This window comes from Miniopterus natalensis, chromosome 14 (genome assembly GCF_054644295.1).
Source record: "Miniopterus natalensis isolate mMinNat1 chromosome 14, mMinNat1.hap1, whole genome shotgun sequence".
Lineage (NCBI taxonomy): Eukaryota > Metazoa > Chordata > Mammalia > Chiroptera > Miniopteridae > Miniopterus > Miniopterus natalensis.
This window is the reverse complement of record NC_142094.1, coordinates 39267774-39290384: the sequence shown is the minus strand read 5'-3', so window position 1 is coordinate 39290384 and position 22611 is coordinate 39267774. Positions and strand designations below refer to the sequence as shown.

Below are 22611 nucleotides of genomic sequence, written 5' to 3'. Positions count from 1 at the left end.
TTATTTTGCCTAAAGGCACAAACAATAAGAGATGACGTGATAACTTTTCACTTATAATTTAGGAAGCAGAGCTGATTATTTTTTTATTTTCAAAGACCAAAATGGAAAAAATAGTCTTCAAGGATAAAAAGGAAAAAACTTAGACTGGACATGAAAACTTCATAACACCCAATGTGATCAAACTTGAACTCAAGTTTCTAAGAAGCTGTCTTCCCTGGAGATCTTTTAAAAATAGGGTAGATTTCATCTCTTGCCCACACTTCTGTCTAGATGATAGATTCTGACGTAGATCACAGATGCATTCAATTAGATGAGGGCTTTTTACAAGTGAGTGAAACATTTGACTAGATCACTTTAAAGAATTGTTCTTTTTATTTTAATGTTTTAAACTAGTAAGCGATTCTCTGGCTTGTGGCTTTGATGCCGCGAGCTCCAGCAGGTCCTCCTCAGCCCTGTCCGTGGTGCGGCTCCAGCCCTGTGCTCCTGTTGGGTGGGCCTGGCTCCACACCCTTCTCAACATGGGAAAGATTTATGCCTTTCAAAGAAAGGTGTTAAAGACAGATTAGTACCTCACTGAGGCTCTACCCATAGTTTTTAATGCACAATGAAAAATAGACAGTGTTACTGAGAAATGTGAGCCAGCCATTCCAGAGTTTATCCCCTGCGGAGGAGGAGACTCTTGTTGCTGCTGGGCTTTGTTTTGTTTGAATTGAGAATTTGAAGCCGAGAATATCCTGCAACAAACCTATCACAGCCTAGCCTACAGCTGCTGCCTCTGTCTAAATTCTGGTTGTTTATACAGAATAAAAAAGACATTTCTAAGTGTCGCAAACCCGGTTCTCCTAAATAGTGAAGGGCCATGTGAGAGTTTGTTTATGCTAGATGAGCAACCTTCTTTTCCCCCAGCTACGGTCAAAAGTAAACTTCTGGCCAGGCTTGGAGAAGATAAATAGAATTAGCATGTCTTAATCAAGGAGGTTTAAAATAGGCTTTTAAAGAGACCTGTAAATTGCAACAAGGAGCAGTCCCTTCGAGTCGCTTGATAGTCTTGGAGAGCACTCTGGGTCAGGAGCGATATTACGTTTAGTTCCTCTTTGTTTCATGAGGCAGTTGGGAAGAATTGGGGCCAGGAAATCTGGGGAGAGTAGAATGAATTCAGGAGACTTCTTTCTTGTCATTTTACTATAAACCCTGGTCGTTAGGAAGCTTATCAAAAATAAAAATAGTTTACCAGAAATCCTTTGGGAATAACTTTCGAGTAAGACTAAGCAAATGAGTTTTCCTTTTTTTTTATTTTTAAACCTTCCCTTGGTCCCCTTCCCCCCATCATTTCTTCCTCTCTGACCCAAAGCGACTTGTTGGGAATTACACTGCATTCTCTCAAAAGCAAATGTCCTGTCCTTGCATTGAGATGCCACTAAGTCAACAGATGGTGGGGGTGGGGAGCAGGGATGTTGGTGGAGACCAGCATCACCCCACCCTCTGCCGCACCCAGGCCACGGAGGGGCTGCCAGGGGGCTCTTCAGAATCCTGCCGGCGGTTCCCTCCTGAAGCAGGAGCAAGGGGACACGCTGTGGAAACAGCTTCAGACCCTGGCTCTGCCTCTTCCTCTCCTCTTCCCTTCTGCTCCAGGAAATAGAAGTGTGGTGGCCAGCAGCTCACAGCCCTACTCCTATTAATAATAACAGCATAGCCACCACAGTAACTGTGCCGCACTGCCCTTTGTGGAGCCCTTACCAAACTCCAGGCTCCATGCTGAGCGCATCGCAGTTGTCATGTCATGTCATGTTCCCAGCATCCTCCTGGGGTACACGTCCTCATTTGATCAATAAAGGGTATGAGGCTCAGAAAGGTAAAGTAATTTGTGCAAGATCACACAGTATGTGGCAGAGCCAGAATTCCAACCCACGTCTCTGGCGCCCCCAACACGGGCTTTTACCTGCTCTGTCCTGCTGCTCTGCTGGTTCCTGTTCCCCTCCTGCTGTGCTCTGTGTCCTTGTTTGGCCCCCTCGCCAAGGGCTCTCCGGGGCCTCGATCCAGGCATGCAGCTTGCCCCGCTTCTGAGTCAGTCTTGTTGCCCTGGGCCGAGCCAGTGTCTCCTGGGACAGTGCCTGGGGAGATGAAGTTAGGAAAACTCTCCTGACACTCGGCCAAGACTGAGAACCCCTGGGACGGAGGAATACCACCCTTTCACCCTCCAAAAGAGGAGGATACTCGCTAGTATAGAATTAGGGCGGGAAATACAGATTCAGAAGTTCCATGCATGAAAATGGAAGATATTTTCAAATGGTACCTCCCATTCAGTGCAGAACCTCGTGGTCCATGGCCTGTCAGCCAGGGGTGAAGTCCCAGAGACCGGCTTTCCCCCTTGCTTTCAGAGGCCTCTGCCACCACTGCCAGACTGAGGGTGACCACTGCCACCTTCTGGCAAAGTGACTTAGGACACCATCCCCAAGACATCCCCAGGTTGTGGCCGTGCATCATGTCCTGTTGGTCTGTCTCACTGCGCTTTTCCTCGTTTCTTGAGGAGGATGCACTAAGGCAGGGATTCAGGAGCCTGATTTTCCCAGGCACATCTATATTTGAGTTAAAATAATCCCCTACTGGCCTTGCAGGATTTCTAAGAATAGCGTTATTTTGCTTGAGTTGGAGCAAATCGCTCTATTGTGAAGATGCCTGGCCAGGATCCGTGCCTCCTGCCCCAGCCTCCAGCTAGTACTGCCCAGAGGAGGGGCTGAGCCGCTGCCAGCAGTCACCTTTGCTCTCCTAACTAGCGCTGCCCAGAAGGCCTCCGCCTAGCAAGTGCGAAAGCCTTTGACGGGCCTGCAAGCTGGTTGAGACAGCAGCAGTGACTCCCCACCTTCAAGGGCCAGGAATCCGTGGGAAATGAGGTCGGTGAGTCTTTTTCCAGCCTTTTTCCTTTCCTGCTCCACCTCAGTCTCTTCTCCTCCTTCAGATCCTATTTTTTTCTGAATTTGTCTTCTTTAGCTACTCTACACCCTATATTGATCTTTTTTCACCCCTTAAAATTTGATTGCTTTTAACCAAAACTAGACAGCGTGAGGAATCTTTCCTTGAGCTCCCTGGACTTTTCATCACCATCTTGTCCCATTTCCTCTTTTGTGAATTCTTCCTCCCCCCCCCCCCCGACTTTGTCACCTCCGCATAGGTCTCTCTTTTTCTTTGAATATTTTTGTTCGTGGTGTGTGTCCTCTATCTTGACCCACTTATCCTCTCTCTTCCTAAGTGTGTGGGATAAAGTAGGAGAAAGAATTAATTTGAGCAGTGGAAAAAGATTGTATTAAATCAAAATGAGCTGTTGATATTGAAAAATAATTTGAACTTTCAAGGCCTAAGAAATGCATTAAATTAAAATTTAATTGATATAGGCGAGTGATTATGTAAATGCTGCTTTTTGCCCATGATCCCATTTTGGTCAATTACATAGTTTTTATAGAACAATCATTCTCAACCAGGCACTTTTTCCAGTATCTTTAAGATGTCATTAATTTTTTTTTAAAGCCTACTTTTAGAGGTTCATTTTTAAAGTCACTGTGGTTGAAAAGGCAATTATGTGCCTCCTGGCAGTTTTGAAAGAGTAGCTGTTCCCAGATGTGCCTCTAGGACAGATTGCCGAAACCCAGAGCGGAGTTGTTGGTGTGTGAACATCAGAGCCCTGCAGGGTCCTTGGGCCCTGGAGTGAGCTGTTCACCCCAAGTGAATCCTGCTCAGTGGTAGAGCTTCCTGTAAGTCCCTGGCACAGGAAGTTCTGAGAGTTGCTGCCAAGGTTCGACATTTGCTGCTTTGAGGGGCACGGTCAGCATGTGGCTGCACCGTGAGCAAGAATCACACAATCTTGGCTCAGGGGAGCCCACTACGGCATTGTTTTAAAAACCCTGGAGAAAGAGTAAAGGCAGGATTTCAGACACTGACAATGTCCATGTTCATGGACAACTTGAGAAATGTTTTATTGAATGTATCTTAACTATGGTTAATCTCTCTCTCTCTTTCTCTCTCTCACACACACGCTCCATTTGCCTAACTCTAGTGTATAGAAAAACAGAGGGGTGTCCTTACACCCAGTTTTCCCATTCATTGGCATTCCTGACTTCATGCTCCTCTGCCCCAGTGTGGACTTAGCCTGCCAGGAGTGGAGAGCAGGAAGCAGCGAGTGGGAGATGTAGCAAGAGTGACTCAGTTTTACCCGCTATCCCTGGAGAGCGCAGGAGGAAAACTCTTAGTGTGGTGGGGTAACTCAGAAAACTTGCTTAAGCCTCACCAGGGAGCCGATGATGCAGAAAAGCAGAGTAAAGGCCTCAAGGGCTGGAGGCAGTCCTGCCAGCGCTGCAGCGCAGGGCTTGAGTTGCAGAACAATACCATCCCCTGTCTCTTGCATAATATAAATTATAATGGGGTAGCCACATTTCCCCCCAGGATTGGGCAGCTAGGGTGGGAGAATGTAGAACAAAGCACCCATCCCTACCACAGGGCTTAGAGGCGGCACAGGGGAGTGGAGTCAGAAGGCCCTGGACTCCATTCTTGCTTTGTCTTTTGTAGCTAAGGGCACATTTTCTTAACCTCCCTAGGCCTTAATTTCCTTGTCTGTAAATGATATGTTAATGTATCTCCTAGAGTTTTTACAAAGATTGAGATGATATTAGTAAATTACCAGCTACTATTAGGCACTTAATAATGGGAACTGCTATTATTTTTACTCATAAGTACAGGTAAAATTTTCTTCCGCTAGGTTTGCAAGACAAACATAAAAAATTGAAAGAATAAATTATATATACCCTGGATGTTCAGCTGAATCCATACAACTTCAGTTTGCCCTCTTAAAAGTTTGATGAACTGAACCCACATGCCAGACTCGGGTCCCACGGGCACTGTGAGAAATGAAAATCTTGTTCACTCTGAGCCACCCCTGCCCTGGGTTAGCCTGGGATGGCTGAGGTTTCTTTTCCCACCTGCACCAAATAAGAAACAGCTTCAAGAACAGTCAGTCAGTCATTTCCTCTGTTGCCTTCACCCTCCTATCTTTCCTACTTCTGCTTTTCAAAATACATAAATTGTTAACTCTCCAAGCTATTTTTTTCATCTTATAAGAACTGTTTCTCATGTTTTTTAACAAGTCTTTTCACCCTGGCTGGGTCGCTCAGTTGCTTGGAGTATTGTTCTATACACCAAAAGATTGTGGGTTCCATATCTACATTGTGGGTTCAGTCCCCAGTCGGGGCATGTATGTGAGTCAACTGAGTGATGTTTCTCTCTTTCACTCCCTCTCTCTTCCTCTCTCTAAACATATCCTCTGGTGAGGATTAAAATTTTTTTGAAAAAATATAGAAAATTTTTTTGAAAAAATATAGAAATCCATATTAGAAACTCTAGGGAGAAAATATTTTTAAAGAGCTCAGGCTTTTTAAAAAAAATTCTTTGGATCTTTAAAAGCTTTTTTCTTCCCCATTTGCTTCTTACCTCAAGAAGAGGTAATGGAAATTAACCCTCCCCTTACCATCCACAGATAAGGTGTAATTTCTCTATGGTTCAAAGATACAGGATATTGAGCTAAAATGATGGGCTGGATTTTAAGCACTACTTACATTGGTTCCCAACGAAGCTAATTTTTTATTTGACAGGCATTATTTTTCCAATCAAATTCCTGCAATCAAAGTGGATTTTTAGTTTTCTTTGATATTGTAGCATTTTATCAGCACAATAATTCCATTTAAAACAAAACAGACAATACAAAATTCTTCAGAGCAATACTTCAAAATATGTATTTCCGGATCCCATTTGATCTCTTCTGCCCTATTTTCAGAAGTTAAATAAGCTTACATTCTCAGTCTACAGCAGGGAAAGGCTTGGCTGTGTTGGTAGAAGAAGTTAAGCCCTGTTCAACTTTGATGTTGACTAATCCTATCCTTAAGCAAAAGGGGGGGTCGAGGAGGGAGGGGGAAAATAACTTGGTACCTGATGACTTTTCTTTATTCAAGTGGCGGGGAGACCTGGGACAGATAAAAATGGGGAGAGGAGAAGGGAGTAAGAAGGGGTGATAGAGAGGCTGTCTTTGCATAATACTTTACTCACAATACAGCAGTGTTAGCTTAATTCACATTGCACAAAACGTCCTGACCTTTACTGATGAAACTAAAAATGGTTTCTATAGAGACAAGCACTTGAAGAACACTTAGTCATTAACATATATTGGATTCTTTGACTTGTCTTTTCAGGTTAGTTCATGTGTTTTGTTAAAGTTGCTACAGATTTTAGGGAAAGGTCTTCAGCCCACATTCATGAATTCTGAATCTGGGTTAGCAGGCTCTTAGAAAATGGGAAAGGCCGACTGTTTAAACCTAACACTTTGGAGGGGTCGTCGCAGGTATAATGACCAAATACCCTACATTTTCAGGACACCCCCAATTGTGAAATCTGTTCCTGTAAGTGCACCTGTGGTCTTAGATTTAGTGCAATGCAGCCAGGTCCACGAGGGTTCAGATCTTATATTGGTTCCCAAGTCTCAGAGCTCAGTGCTCAGCTTCTGTAGGAATGTGGGTCGTGCCCTTGGAAGGCCGTCTCACACCACAGAGACCCCTGTGAGTCTGACTTGTTCCAGAGCCGCAGTTTAGACACTTACCCCAAGCAGTACCTCTGCAGAGCAGATCACACCGCCGCACCTGCCATGGGTGTGTTGTGCTCCAAGGAAGGAAAGCACCAGGTTGAGGTGGAATCAAAACATGATTATGAGGGTTTTCTCAAACTGTTTTTAGCTGCAGAACTGTTTGTCAAATCATATTGTATAGGGAACCTTAGCATATAAACAGGTTACAGCTGAGGTGGGGAGCTAGCAAACACCTCTGCCTCCATCCCACTCAGTAGCGGGCCTGGAGGACTCCGAGGAATGCGCAGGCCCGATCAGAGACTCAGGCTGAGCCAGGAACGGGTCTCAGCGCCTGCTGCCAGCTCAGCCAGGCTGGGTCCCCTTGTTCCAACTCTGCTGTGGAAACTCTCTTGAGGAGGACCTTTGGCTACTTGTCCCCATGCTTCTCTTGGTGTCACCTCCCAGGCTACATGAACGTTCCCTCCAGCCGGCAGGTTGTGTTGGGGTGGGGGTGCTCTACAGACCTCGCTCCTCTTGCTTAGCTCCTTCCCTCTCCGCTGGGACCCTGGTGTGGCAGATGCCAGTGCAGGATGGTGGGAGTGGAAGACACGTCGCTCTTTCTACCCCAGCCGATTTCTCCTGATTGCATTTTGTTTTGTTCAATAGATGATGATTCAGATCTGTACTCTCCTCGCTACTCCTTTTCTGAAGACAGTAAGTGACTTAGAATTTCCTGGTTGTGGGGGAGGAAGGGGGAGCATTGGATAGGGGAAGACATCCTGTTTTTCATTTTCATCAGTTTTAAGTCTTTTGTACCCACTTTTCTTCTCCAGCCAAATCTCCCCTTTCTGTGCCTCGCTCAAAAAGTGAGATGAGCTACATTGACGGTGAGAAGGTAGTTAAGAGGTCAGCCACACTTCCCCTCCCGGCTCGCTCTTCCTCACTAAAATCAAGCCCCGAGAGGTAAGTGCTCCCTGCTCCCCAAAGCTGTGACTTGAGACTCTTACAGTCTGCCAGTCAGATACCACCTATCGCCACTGGGCGGCAGCCTTGGGGCCAGGAGTCAGGCTGACCTGATCTTGAACCCCAGCTCTGTCCTGTATTAGCAGGGACTTACTCTTCTTTCTGGGTTTCAGTGTTCTTATCTGTAAAATGGGGATAAATTTTACATTTGTAAGTGATGTTGCAAGGATAAGACAAGATAATACGTATAACATTTCTAAGTGCCTGGCTCATGGTATGGGGTTAATTAACACTGACTATAACTATCATCACTTTCTACCTTTTCACAAGAGAAACCTTAGCTGTAAGATTTGTCATGTGTTTTTATACTCTCTGTGTACACTGATGGAACCCAAAGCAGAGAATATAATTTTAATATGAAGCCACACTTTTTAATGTCAATTTATTTGTGCAACAGATATTATTGAGACATAAGGTTTGGATTGGTCATAATGATGACATTCGTCATCTCTTAACACCTGCCCGGAATGACCCAGTATTCTTTCATTGGGTTCTTGTGAATTATTTTTTCTGAAAGACATACTCAGTTTCACACCCTGTTCCTTTTCCATCTTTGTAGACAAATGGATGGCTGTTTTGAGAGTCCTGCACAGGCGTAAGTGGCATCTGCCTGAGGAGTCTCATAATGAATTTGAAAGGAAGGCTGGGAATACCTTTAAGTCCCTTACAAGTGCATTCATCAAACTGGGTGCATTCTGTGTGCAGATGGAACCAGATGCTGTGGGAACTATAAACACATATAAGTCATTGTCCCTGTCTTCAAGAGGTTTACAGCCTTGCAGGAAAAACTAAATATAATCACCATGCAAATGCACATGCATACAAATTTTGCAAACAATTTCCGAGGATTCCTGCATCCTCTGAAACCCACCACAGGGTCAGGTTAAGTTTGTGCACCAAAGGCCTTGATTTGGGTGATAACTGGGGTAGATATGGACTGGGGAACAACACGCTTATGATAGGAAATGGCATTTACTGAGTGGTTACTGTGGACCTGGTGATTTATATGCACTCTCTCATTTAATCCTTGCAACAACCCCATTTCTCTGATGAGGAAACTAAAGTAGCAAGAAGTAAAGTGCTCAGCCTGTATTGCTAGCTAACAAGTCCCATCGCAGGGACCAGAACCACAGCTGACAGGCTCCAGGACCTGCATTCTCTCTCCCTGCACTAGCATGAGTGGGAGGTGCAGGCATATTTGGGGAACGATGAGCTCAGGAGAGCAGAGCAAGGTGAAGGATTTTTCCTAAGCAAGCGTTGCTGCTGCTGCTTCCCTCCCTCCTCTTCTCTCTGCCTCCTGGTGCCTGGTTTTGAGCTCAGGACACCTGAGGCCTTTTGTGAAGCAAACACAGAGCTTTAACTGGTTGGTTTGAGAAGGGAACCAGCACAACTAAATGCTTTGCACCAAGTCCGATTTTATGCTTTGGATTTAAAAATTCCTTGATTAGACTACAGTCAGCCAAAGTCAGAACATGTTGGATGCCAATTTTCATGAAAATAGCTCTAATAGGATTTTCTTTCTACAGAAACGACTGGGAGCCCCCAGATAAGAAAGTGGATACAAGAAAATACCGTGCAGAGCCCAAAAGCATTTACGAGTACCAGCCGGGCAAGTCCTCCGTTCTGACCAACGAAAAGATGGTAATGTGCATATTAAAGTCCTTTGTCTCACTCTGCCATGTTCTTTAATCCGGATGCATTGTGCACGTGGATTACATTCTTTCTCCCTTGAGATAGACTTGCTTTGTTTAGAAGACAATGAAAAAATGAAGTATTTTTACCCTTTTCATTTTCGCAGGTGTTCATAAAATAAGTCCTGAGAGCCTGCTTTGAAAGAGTCTCATATTGTGGCTTCCTGGTGCTTTTTGTGCATGGTTTTAACTAATTTAGAATTTTCTGCTAATGTAAAGATTGATTTTGCTGATGTCTTTTTAAAAACATCTAACCATTAATTTAGCAGGCTTACTACTAACTGGACTAAATTCAGAGGTTTTTAAGTGAGTCTTATTTGAACATGCCTACATTTTGTAGAAGTGACTACTAGTGCATCATTAAAAGCGAAATAATTAATACGATGTTGTGATTAGGGGGGAAAAGCCCCAGGCTGTTAAAATATGTGGGTTAGGTCTTCCTTTTCTGACAAGTGCAGTATTGAGGACAAATTTCATATTCAGGCTGGTTTATGATTCCCCTCACAAGTTCACATCCCCAGGCAATTCTCAGTGGGGAGATGGCCTGTAGGGCACAGCAAACCACCCTGGAAAAGCGGCCTCTCCTGTGAAACGGGGAAGAATTTTTACAAACCGATTAGCTTCCCATCTGCCAATCACACTTCCTTTTCTTTACCCTTCATCTGAAAAAGCTGGTTCAGAATTCTGATCGTGGTTAAAGGGATTCTCCAAAGCTCCGTGACATCACAGCCCTCCAACCATGCTGGCAGGATGGAGCTATCATGCTGGGAACTGGATTTTATTAAAGCTGCTACCACAGAGTACAGAACAAGCAAGCCTCTGAAATACGGGGCGAATTAGTCTCCCTCTGCTCTCCTGCTCTACGTGTGTTTTGGGAATAATTGATTTGACTTTTACTAAGATAAAAATGTGACATCTTTAAAAGCACAAAGGGATCAGTAATTTTAATTAGGATAACGCAGCCTGCAGAAATGCTTTAGAGGTGTCATTCTTCAGCGTTTTCTGTGCAGTGCAGTTATTTTAAGCAAAAGATTCAGAGAGGAGCAGAGAATTTTGCCTCTGGCTCCACCCTTCATTGGAGGCTCTCTCCCTGTTAGAAGGTAATGACCACAGAAGGTAACCTTCCACACGGGTGTTCCTGGAAAGAAAGTCACACTTTTGGTGTATTCCTGACACTTGAGTAACCAGCCAGGACATGCCATCACGTATCAGTGCACTTCAGCGACCTCAGAGATTGTGGAGGCCTTTGGGTGCTTCATTTGGCAATATTATTGCTTATAGATGGTCATCGCTTTTATCAAAGGCTTGCCCTTTTCTTAATGTCTTCTTTGTTTTCCCCTCCTTTCCTTGGCTCCTAATAATTTGACCACTGTTCAGAACTAGGAAAAAATAACATTGTTTTGTTTTTCTCCTTGATATCACCATGGTTACAAATGTCTTCCACACCATAGTCCTTGGGATCGTTTATATTGTGTTTATAAACCCGGGGAAGTAACATATAGCACCCCATGGGGGCCGTCTTTGGAGAGCTGTCCTGACCACACACATGGATTGTAGAGCATCGACCGTTCCTGCCCAGGAAGCTCCCTGTGCTGGGCCAAGACCTCAGCCTGTCCCATCATGGGATGCAGACACCTAAGGGGCATCGCATTGAATCAAAGTGCCTCTCAGTCTGGTTGGCACTCTTCTTCCAAAGGGGCGCCTTTCATTTCGGGGAGAAATTCAGTCAAACCTTTATCTTTTCAGTCTACTCTTCACAGTAGTTGACTTAGTCCTTTATGTTTGATTCTTTTTATGTTTTCGAACAGAAAAGTTAGAACGTGAATTTCAGTGTGTGAGCCTCGCCTTTGGACATCCAGTATCTGGTTTGCCAGAATTTGAGGACACCCCCCCCCCCCCCCCAGACACACACACACGTTGTTTACTGTGGATGAGTATACTAACTAGCAACGAATGTAGAACCTAACTTCCTTTCAGAAATACACAATTCCTTTCGCGGGGGGGGGTATGCTTTTGTTTCCAATTTGAGGTACTCATGTCTGCTTAAGCCTGGCGATTTAAGTTGGGACCTTGTTGGCACACCTCTCCCCTGTTTGCAGGAAGGGTTGAATGGTAGACTGTAAAGGCTTAGAGCTCATCTTGTCCCAAACCCTATAACTGCCTTCAAACACCCCAACAGGAGATGTCCAGCTTCGATGGCCTATTCAGCTGCTTGGCAAAATCGCAGGAAGTTCTTCATAACCTCTTGGCCTGTCTTACATTGTGTGAATCCACTTCTCTTCTGGCCTTGGAAATGGAGATCATTGGTCAGTCCCTGCTTTGTCGGAAGTAGCCTTTTTCAGGCTTCATTCCTTTTACTTTCTTCCAAATTCCCCTACAGGACTTAGGCTCAACTCAACAAACAGAATAACCTTCATATGCCAGGCCCTGGGTTAGATGTTGGGGTCCCTGCGCCCGTGGGGGAACAGTGGGAAGGACAGACACTAACGTGGTAATTATACAACATATATTTGGAAGTAAAATAAGGGCTTTTACCCAACTTGGTTTCTTCCCAGTTCACGGTCACTTTGAGTTCCTCCTTGGCTTTTTCAAGTCTGTCGCTTAACCCTGTTTTAGCTTTGTATCATCTGCACACTTAGTAGGTCTGCCCCCTTCTCATAGAGAGTGTGAGAAAGAAGTGCAAGGTGTCGTAAAGAGCACTGGACTCAGAAGACCTGAGCTCTGAGTTCAAGGTCTGAGTCTGCTTTCTGTCTTGGAGAAAGTCCTTTAACCTCTCTGAACCTCAGTGTTTTCATCTGTAACCAGAAGTATTATCTGGCCTGAGACCTCACTGAGGTCGTTAGTGAGAGGGTCGAGGGCAATAATGTGGATGAGAGGACCCCAAACACTATAAAGTGCTGTGCCAATGAGCATACTGTATTCAAATTACTATTTAATTAAAATTTGAAGCTGGTCTCTGGCTCCTGTTCAAGCAACAAAACTGTCCTTGAGGGCAACTGGGCATTTTCCTGGAAAGACACCTGCCCTTTCCAAGAGCTTTGCCAAGCTGGGAAAAGAAGAACCCCCGGCAGCAGGGAACTTAGCCTGGCATCGTGGAGCCTGCCCTGCCTTCCAGTCCCAAGACCCTGCTGTGCGTCCAGGAGGAGCTTTGCTGTTTGTTCCACAGCTGCATGGGCGGCTGAGTTAAAAATGGCAAAATCAAATGCAGATGTTAGCAGATGTTCTCTCCAGGCAGCTCAAAGGACTGAGGCCACTGCCCTGGGCCCGAGCTGGTCCACATGCCTCCTGATTCTGTTCTTGGCACAGTATTAACCTCAGCAGTGGAACAATCTGCAAACAACCTTCGACGATAAAATGGGTTAATTCTTTCAGGACTGAGTACCAACGCATTCAGGCAGTTTCCTGAAAGAGTTGGTACTTTTTTTTTTTTTTTTTTTTTTTAAAGCCTAACCTACTCCCAGAGAGCAGCTTATAAATAGTCTCTAAAAATAATAAACACGAAATAGGTTTCATGAAACCCCATCATATAAGATTTAGGACATCCCAAGGTCTTAACTGTTTTTCCTGAACAGTTGTGTCCTTGTAGGTATGGGACCTTGTTTCACCGAATAAATACAGAATCCTTTATTTTACACGATTACCGAATCCACTGAGAAAGGAGCACGACGTCTCCTTCCAGATTTAGGCCCTACGTCCCTGACGAGACTTGGGGCAGGATTTAGTCTGGAGGTTTCCCTCTGATTTCAACTAACTTATATTTAGTGGATTTTGGTTAAGGGAAAGTTTTCTGCCATATTTTCCTTGATTTTAATCAAAAGTAGAAATAGTGGTAAAGATTCTCCTAAGGGTGTTAAAGGTCACTGAGAGAGTTCACAGCCATTTCTACAAGCTGCAAAAGGCCTGTTAACTGACCGTTAAGAAAAATGTATCCAGGAGGAGCTGCTTGGGGAGCCGTAGCATCGAAGACGTGTCCAGACCTGCAGCCTCCTTCCTCCTGTGTCGGAGCCCCGAGGGAGCGAAGTTTCTTACACACTGTTTGCAACCTCAGTGGAAAACGTACATTTCATATTTCGTCTTGTTATCAGAACGTCACCATCTCTCTCGTGACTATTAATGTTTTTTGAAATATACACATGTAAGAATTTAATTAAGCCATGAGCCTCTAACGCTTTTGTCTGCTGTGAATATATCTCCGGTTTATTAAGGGGAAACTTGATTTGCTTTCCAGGCATTCATTTTTAACTAATTATTTCCAGAAACACATGTTATTCCACAGCAAGGTACCAGATCTTTATAACTATTTGATTAAATATGAAATCCCATGGAATCAATTATCAGTCCGTGTGAACTACCCCTTAGAGTTCTGTAAAGTGAGAAATCTAACTCATTTTTGTAACATAACCCAGAAGTTTTCCCCGCCCCTGCTGTTCTGTTATCTGTCTTGTTCAGCTTTTCCCTCGCTTTAATTTTTCCCAGTTCTTTAACATTTATCTGTTAGAACATAAAATGTATTCTATCTGTATTCATCCCCCACGGGTGCTTGTTTAAAATGTTTTTTCACTTGTGTCCTCTGTTGTTACTTATACCATCTTTCACTTTACTGTGTATGGGACATGGTTTCTCACCTACTCATGTGCCATTAAAGATGCAGTATTAACAAATTGGCTTTTATAAAAGTGTCAGTATTTGCATTTATTTTTAAAACCTTAAGGCAGCCTTGCAAATAAGCACTAAAACTGTACTAGCCCGTAAAAATTGTTTGCTCTACTCACCTGGCGTAAGTGTCTAAATGTTTGGTGTGCTTATTTGCTCATAACAGTTATTCGTAAAGAGGAACTAAGGGCTTTCTTTTCTCCCACAACATGGGAATACTGCTGGACTGTACCCATATTTGTTGTGGGGGGCAGCCGTGTGCTGCAGGGCTCCCTCACCAGCCCATCTGTCTTCTGCCCTGGGACTGAGAGTGATTCATCGCTGCTCCCTAGCTCAGTGTCCCTGTTTCTATAAACACATCCTTCCCACCTGTTTTAGCTCCGTGATGTTGCCAACGTCAGTAAAAACGGGCGGTTGCTGCTGTTGAATGCAGCTGCTGTGTATATCTGGAAACCACTGCATCTCTACTGGCCTGTGCCTGTGTGATCTCTGCATAATGTTATCCTTCTCTCTCTTCCATTTCCCTGTCACCAACCCCTATAGAGTCGGGATATAAGCCCAGAAGAGATAGATTTAAAGAATGAACCTTGGTATAAATTCTTTTCGGAATTGGAGTTTGGGAAACCGGTAAGTTTAATAGCCTCAGTGGTTATAGACATTTTTTTAAAATAATGCTGTTGCTGCATTGTTGCTGCTAAAGAACCACATCTGTTTGTAAGGAATTCAGGGAACGGGGAAGCATCATGTCAGTTGTCAGTAGTGGAATTGTCTAGTCTCACTACACCTGTAAGCTTTCCGTTGCTTCACTTCACCAAGAAAGGTCAAAGGTCTCTGGAAGTAGTTCTTGCCAGAAGATCCCAGAGACAACTCAATCCTTGCTTGTCTTAGGACCTCCCACCACTAGCAACAAATATCACGTGCCTGTGGATGTCATTATATTGATCGTGGTTTAGTGCCTTGACCAAAGTCTTTATGGCATACTGAAGACAAGCAGGAAAATGCATTACACACCGAGCAGACCAGCATTGTCACCACTTTAGACAGAATTTTTAAAAGCACATGTGCAAGGGAAGTGCCAAAGCCGACCACAAAGGGGCTCTCTGTGCAGATGTGATCCACGAATACAACCCCATTTCAGGTGACTTCTAGGGAATGAGCTCTATGAGTTAAATAATATTTCCCAAAATTTGAAATGGGAGTTAGGAATTCTAGCAAATTTAGTGTTCAGCCTAATAATATTCTGCAACTTCCCTCTGATGTGTCTGAGTTGGCTTCGGTACAAATTGATTTGGGGCACTTAAACGAGGATTTTCATAGCCCTGCACCCAAAACAGTATCCAACAGAAGAGAGAGTAGAGCTTATTTTTCCACTAGAGATGACTGGAAACTGACTTAAAACTCCAGTTACTTTAAATCTTAATTATTGCAACTGCAAAAAGAATATTCAGGTAGGGGGATTAAGTATAAAAATAAAACATTTTACTAGATGTTTGTATGATACTTTAAGCATTGAATCCAGTATTTGAATCACTGTGGTTTGGAATGATAGTTTTTATCTGCAGACAGGAATTAACTTTATGGTTTAGTAAAATATTAAATTTCATGGTGTGTATATTTATTAAGATGAAGACAAAGACAAATTAAGCTCCTGCTCTGAAATTGCTAAGTTGATTTAGTGATGCTGAGCTTGGTTTCAAAGGTCCTGCATCTTCTGAGGGGAACCCCTGACTTTCAAACATCCCCTGTAGGAACAGACCTTCCTCGGGCCTTGTCCCCTCCTTAGCACTGCCTCCTAACAGCCGCTACGCTGTCCTGGATGAACAGCGCCACCTCGTGGCCAGTGGAGAGGGAAGCGTCTAACCCAAAATGTGCACCGTCTCCCCTCCTTTCCCAAACCTTTGATAAACACCTCACTTCCTTCTCTCCCTCTTTTCTCTACTGTCCACGATTCAGACATCAATGGCATCTACCTCAGGCAACCTTTTTTACATGCAAATATTTAAACAGTATTCTGACCCTTTTCTTTTTCTTAAGACTTGCTCAATTATCTCACAGAAAAACCTTTTGGTATATGCAGTTCTTCCCTTCTCCCCCATGATTGGTATATAGAATTATACCATATTTCCACCAGGGGGAAAACCAAAATCTATTCGCTTTACATTGTGTATAAGCAAGAGTCTGTGCCTTTGACTTCTGAAGTCCCATTCAGAATCCACAAACTTCTAGCTGTCTCCTCAATGGCCAAATGACTAAATTAGTTTTCTCTTAAATATTAGCTTTTAGAAAACGTTATGAAACAGGTTTTTTCCTAATTAATCTTAATGGGTTTGTTTCACTAAATTTGTCATTGCAAATAATTCTGTTTTTGTCAGCAACAGACAGTATTTCCGTCCCGCACACATTAAACAGGCTCTGTGAGGAGCTCAGTGAATGAACACTGTTTCTACTGGAATCTTGTCTGAGTGCCCCACAGCCGATCCAAACCCATGCTGGGAACACAATCTATTGACATATTGGGACCTCCGTGTAATTTGTATCCCTACCTTGTTCTAACTGCCCCTGTGTTATTTAAAGAGATGCTTTTCCAAAATGTCATTTTCTGTCAAGCCCTGAGTAGTCCTTGCATAGACCTTAGAGTCCTTAAGTGGGACGACTACCTTTTGCATAGGTCTTATAAAGTAATAAAAGAGAATACTTTCGAAGACTTACCAAAACAACTTGATCACTCTCTCCCCTGAGGAGCAGTGTTGAGATGAATGGCTCCATGGTCTAAGGCATCCTGAGGGTGGGCTTATTAACTAGTTGAACCAAGTTTAATGACTGGGTGTCACTCCCAGTGTTTGGTAAGAAGGTGTGGTGGGGAGAAATTTTTTCTCTTAATTTCTCTCCTGCCCCAGTCACTCTGGGCCGGAAAAGGGTAAGAGACATAAATCAAAGTGGCATAAACCTTGAAACTTGTTTTCGAAGGTGTTTCAGTCATTCAGAAGTAGAATGAAATTAAAGTTCCTGCCAAAGCGTGGGCATCATTTCTTCTCGTTATTCCACCTGGACTCAGGACCCCCTCCCCTGAGTGAGGAAAGCCTGCCACAACCCTGACACCAGAGTCACCCTGCGCTCCTTTCTTCTCCAGCCCCTTCACTGGAGCCACCCAAACCACCCTGAAACTTCAGCAAGATCCTGACCATAATACCTTGTGACTCCAATAGGTTGCTGTGGAATATCAAATCATTCCACACCCCAGGGACCATTTTGGGGAAGGTTATTTAAAACCAATTTAATTTGTAAGCACTGCCTTACTTTTTGCATTAAATAAACGAGTAGGGGTGCTGTACGTGACTTTAAAAAGTCTGCCTCCCCATAGGAACAATCTATGAAGTGCATAAAGAAGAATGATGAGTGTTTATAGCACTCCCTTTATATAAATTGCAGAAGATACATCTACAGAGATCACACTACTGCCCCGTTGCTGACAGTGGGGAATGCATCTTGAAATCAGATTACTTTCCATTGCAAATTTATTACAAAGAGCCTGGGCACCAGCTTTTTTCTTCTTTTTTCCCCCTCTAACGTCTACAAAAATTGATTTCTGTAAGTAAGCTCAAGACAAAAATGTCACAATGTAAACCTATTTGAATGCTTCCATAATTGATTATAATGAAATTTGCACAAAATCCAGGAGCTATTAGTGCTCTTGTCTCCTCAGAGGTCACTGTACATGAAATTGCAGGTCTAAGTGGGCAGAACAAGATGGCCCACTTTCAGGGAGAGAGGTTCCAGAGTTAGAAGTGGCTTGTAACTTCCAGGTGTCCTCCTGTTCTCACTCCTCCCTCACTAATCTTATAGCGGTTCCCCGGCCGGAATTAGGAATGCAACCCTAATTCCATCTTGAAGGGTTCACGGAGAAAACAAAATAACCTCACAGTCTGCTGTTTAAATTCAAAGTGTAAACTCAGTTCTCTGAGGGAGGTGGAAGGTACGGCTCTTCCATTAGCAGTGTTAACACAGTCTCGTTAAACTGAAAGATTTTAAAAATTGTCTAGTTACGCAGTGTGAAATTTAACACCCAATTTGTACATGGGTTTCATTGCCACAAACCACAGAAAACACATTTAGTTCAATTTACCATTGGCCAAATCTGCAAAAGCACACACCGGTTAGCAAACGGTGCGTGTCACCGGGGGAAGACCGCCGCGAGCCCGTAGAATCTCGGCGTCAGTCTTAGTTTGAAAAGACCAATGAGGAATTTTAAAGTTTCTATTTCGGTTCAAATTGGTGTTAATGCTTTTTTTTTTTCTTCTTCTTCTTCTTTGTGTCTTTTAAGTTTGCAATATTTGGACTCCAACAATGATGTGCTCTTGAGACAGAGACATAGAAACGAATCCCAGTTAGCGCCCAGCCCACGCCCGTGCTTGTAGCCCGCCCCGTGTGCTGATGAGCTCTCCCCGTGTGCCCCTCTTTGTTTGAGCCGGTCTCCGTGTTTGTCTTTATGCTCATTTCTCCATTTCCTCCTCTGCTTCCCATCAGCCTCCCAAAAAGATATGGGATTATACTCCAGGAGACTGCTCTATCCTTCCTAGAGGGGATAGAAAGGTAATGCCGGGCCCCCCGGGGGCCGTGTGTGTGCTCTCTAGCCTGCTTAGTGTGAGTGTGCTGTGGGGGTTTGCTTTGATTTTCTTAAATCACTTTTTTAACTTGATAACTTTTCTTTTTCTTTTTCTTTTTTTTTTTTTTTGTCTTGGTGATAAATCTATTTAACAAAGTCTCTAAGACATGTATACACGGATGTTTAGGGGTTGGTTTGTTTTTTAAAGCAATGACCTATTCTTCTGACATCTGGTACTTGTCACAGTCACCAGACTGAAAAAAGAGAAACTAGGTATTTCCTCCCAGGTAGGTTTTTATGGTATTTGCAGTTCTCTTTAGCAAGTAGCATAGAATTTGGAAGCTCTGATTACTGCAGGGTTTATATTTTCTATGCCTAATACTGCATTTTCTGTTCTCACGGCTTTACGTCATTTCCTATGAGCTCTTGTGTTTAATGATGCCACCTCTGCCTTACTCAAATGTAACACTAAAGGAAATTTCATTTTTCAAACTTAACCTCCCTTTCTCGCTGCCTGTCCTCCAAACTAAAACACTCTTTCCCATCTTTTCTTTCTTGAACCAGACTAATCTAGAAAAAGAGCCCAACCTCTGCCAGACAGAGTTAGAGGCAGATTTAGGAAAAATGGAGATGCTTAATAGAGCACCCAGTGCAGACCCGGCTCAGGTATTTCTGACTGTTTCTCCTGCCGTCAATGCCTCTTCCAGCGCGGTTTTGCCTTTGTTCTGCGGCGTGGGGCGTAGCTGAGGAGTGAATGTTACGCTGATTAGTTTCAACCTGCATGGCTTTCTGACTGCTGCTTTCCCCCAGCTTCATTTTTGCTTCGATTTCTTTTGAGCTTGGTTGGCATCTTCCTTAAAGGGTTTTTTCCAAATATCTGTGGCCGATGATTTAAACTGCTCCCCCTGATCTGCTTGGAGGGGTGACCCTTTTAATTTCCTTCCTTCGCCTTGGAATGCCTTCCCGGGGTTTTCAGGGATCCGAGTGTTGGCAGCTGTCGTTTTTGCAGCTCTGGGAGGTACCAGCCTTGGAGATCATTTTCCAAAGCATAACAGTGCAATTCGAGCGCCTCCTGCGTGCACGGCACTGTCAGGGTAGCCGTGTCTGTAGTTTAAAAGGTCAGAAAATTCTCAATGAAAAAATGCATTCCAGAGGCCAGCCCGCCCGGCCACAGCAAGCATTTGAAACTCTACCTGCACTGGTATTTTTAAATGGAGCTGTGTCAAAACGTGGTTTACTAAAGCCTAGGTCAGAAAGATAGACAGTCCAAGGTAAATGGGCCCCCGAGAGGAAGAAAAATACCCAATGTTTGGAGAACTGCTCCTAGGGCTCCTTGGAAAAAACACACGAGACCCTTACAAAGAAAGGGGATCTTTACAGAAAATAAAAAAGGAATGTGGGCACTACTAGAGGCTGGGAAGGTCCAAGACTGTGGCAGGAAACGTGGAAGTTGTGAATGAGTCGTGTTATACTTCAGCAGCGCTAAGGAAGGAAGGAGGGCCAGGCCACCAGTGTGAGTGACTTGGGTACCCAAATCCTGGGAGTGCCAGAGACTTAACCCAGGGAAGGGGGAAAGAAAGCAGGGGGTTACAGCAGTGTGTGTGTGTGGGGGGGGGGCTGGAATAGCAGGGTCAGGAGTCAAGGAACTGCAAACAGGTCCGGGGAGTTGGGGTTTGGGATCCAGAGTCAGCAAAGGAGGAAACCAGCAGGCCCGCGGCCAGGCCCAGGCTCCCCTCGGGACTTGGCGGAGGCACAAAATGTGAGCCATGGACTCTGAGGAGAGGTCACTGGGTTTGATAAGGGAGAGGTTTCTGAGAACCTTGGAGACTACTGGGTGAGTAGTGGACGGGAGCTAGGGTATATGGGAAGAACCAGGGGTCCCCAGGGGTTCACGCTGATGGAAAATGATCATGGAAGGAAGGGAGGGGCATGTTCCGGAGGACTCGGCAGGGGCTCGCAAATGCTTCTTCAAGATCCAGACCAGGGCATTGTCCGCAGAGGTGGGGGAGACCCAGAACGGGGCAGATGCCAAAGGACAGATGCCAGGAGAGAGGATGGGCAGGAGAGGCCAGGGCAGGCAGAGAGCCGGATGGGTGAGTGTGGAGGTAAGAGGGTGCTTCCCTGAGGAGCAATGGGGAGGAGGCAGGTGCCATCCTCCGGACAGGGCGCCCCCAGAAAGGACAGGGCCCAGCAGGCAGAGGGGCAGGTGGCTGAGCCCCGAGGAGGGTTGCCTCCCTCTTTCACAGTCCCTTCCTGCCTTTTCTTTTTCCTGATGTTTCTCTTTCCTCTCCTCAAATCTCTCTCCTCCACGTAGTTTGTTTTCCTTGTAATGGTCATTATTAGATAGGAGTATTTTTAAAAGTTAACTTTTTCATTGATTTACTCAACCACTGTGTTATTTTTAAAAGCCAGTATATTGAACTCTTTGCTTTTTTCTCTCCATAACAACAGAAACCCTAAACTGTGCAGTTATGTTGCTTTTTCTCTGCATGTAGCTCGCGATTGTTTTCTTTTGCATAGTGGCCTGTAATCTTATAAAATGTTCCCCCACTGAGGCTGAGATGGGCCTTAATAGCCTTTGTAAAACTGCATTTCTCCCCCTTTCCACACTTCTAAATCTGCAGGGCAAACAAATGATCTAAACCCAGTGTGGTCTTTTAAAATGCATTTTTGTACACTCTTTACCTGATGTTTTGGGTGCCCCTCTCTCTGGATGTGGCATCTGGGGCATATGAGGAAGTCTGGTGGGTTGACAGGGGTTTCTGAAGGGTGGGGTACGCTGGGGATGGGTGTGCTGTCCATGTCACTAATGCATGTTGGCCAAATGGTGGGCCAGCCCACCCAATGGGCCTGTGACTGAAGGTACATGGAAGCCAGGAGGCCATCTCCCGACCCACCCAGAGAGCCTTGGCTGCAGCCACTGGGAGCTAAAGGCCAGAAACTAAGAGAACACCTATTGCCCAGAAATCCTGCTCCCAAGGAGAGGGCACCACCCTCCAGCGGCACCGAGACCTTCCCAGCCAGGCTCCCCTCCTTCCAGAGGCCCCTGTCTACCTTAGGAAGGCAAAGGGACTTCTCTCCTTTCCCCTTGGCTTCAAACGTCTGAGTCAAAATAAATCATATGCACTTTTCTCTTTTTTTGACATTTACAGAGCTCAGCAGTCAGCCCCACTCCGGATATTTCTTCGGAGCCTCCTGGATAGTAAGTTGCCACTTTGTCTACATGGCTTCATGTATGAAATGACAAAAATGGGGAGAAGCTTGTGTGTTGGACTCAAGTGGGTTTTATATGTAGCCGCCTAGTGGCTATAGTTCAATTCTAGTCTTCAGGTTTTTTCTTCTTTCTCTTCCAATTGGTTTGTGACGATTCATATGAACTTCGGTAAGCTTTTCCCTGTGTGGTCGTCTCTGTCTTTAAAATGTGTGTGTTTGTCTGAGTTTAGGATCAAAGTTCACCTCATTTGCTGATTCTTCCAGGGAGATGTGTGACTTCGTGACTACTTGGGGGGGACTTGAGTCCTTGGGCTGGACCTGTCACAGGGAAAGGTGGGGCCGAGAGGGGGATCACTGGTCTGATTCTCAGAGATGTAGCTTTAATCCCCATACCAGTTCTTGGGGTTCTCCCTGGGTGATGTGTACACACCTCACTCGCTTCTTCCTGGGGCAATGTTCCCCAAACCGGTTATCCAGCATCATCTCCAAATCTCCCCCCAAAACCATCCCGCAAACCCTCCTGCATCCGCTCCCAGACTGTTTGTCTCAGAGCCCTGCCAGGCAGCTGCTGCCCCAGCGAAGCCGGTTCCGTGCTGGGCACCCCCGCACCCATGGTAGAGCACAGGCGTTCGCGCCCCTGAGGAGGCCCCGGCTGAGCCTGTCCATACCCAGTCACGTCAGGACCTCTCATGGCACTGACTTCTGCTGAAGGCCTGAATTGTGTTACTGTGCCTCTGTAACTCTGATCAGTTACAAACTCCTGACGAGCAAGGCCTGCGTCTCCATCGTGCCTGGTGCCCCACAGACCCGGAGTTTGTTCTGTGGGAGCA

At 44.9% G+C, this 22611-nt stretch overlaps 1 protein-coding gene across 15 annotated transcripts in view; it reads left to right on the top strand.

The window, feature by feature from the left end:
• Window positions 1-22611, top strand: part of SORBS1 (sorbin and SH3 domain containing 1) — a 202483-nt gene that overhangs the window by 136644 nt on the left and 43228 nt on the right. For 8 of the 15 annotated variants that reach the window (XM_016219890.2, XM_016219889.2, XM_016219892.2 and 5 more), the window contains 4 exons: window positions 7265-7312; window positions 7432-7561; window positions 9148-9262; window positions 21721-21770. In XM_016219890.2, coding sequence (XP_016075376.2) covers window positions 7265-7312; window positions 7432-7561; window positions 9148-9262; window positions 21721-21770 — 343 coding nt within the window. Of the gene's footprint in view, window positions 1-7264; window positions 7313-7431; window positions 7562-9147; window positions 9263-14508; window positions 14593-18489; window positions 18556-19132; window positions 19235-21720; window positions 21771-22611 lie in introns of all 15 variants that reach the window. The other 7 variants (XM_016219883.2, XM_087824463.1, XM_016219888.2 and 4 more) reach the window with 2 other exon arrangements.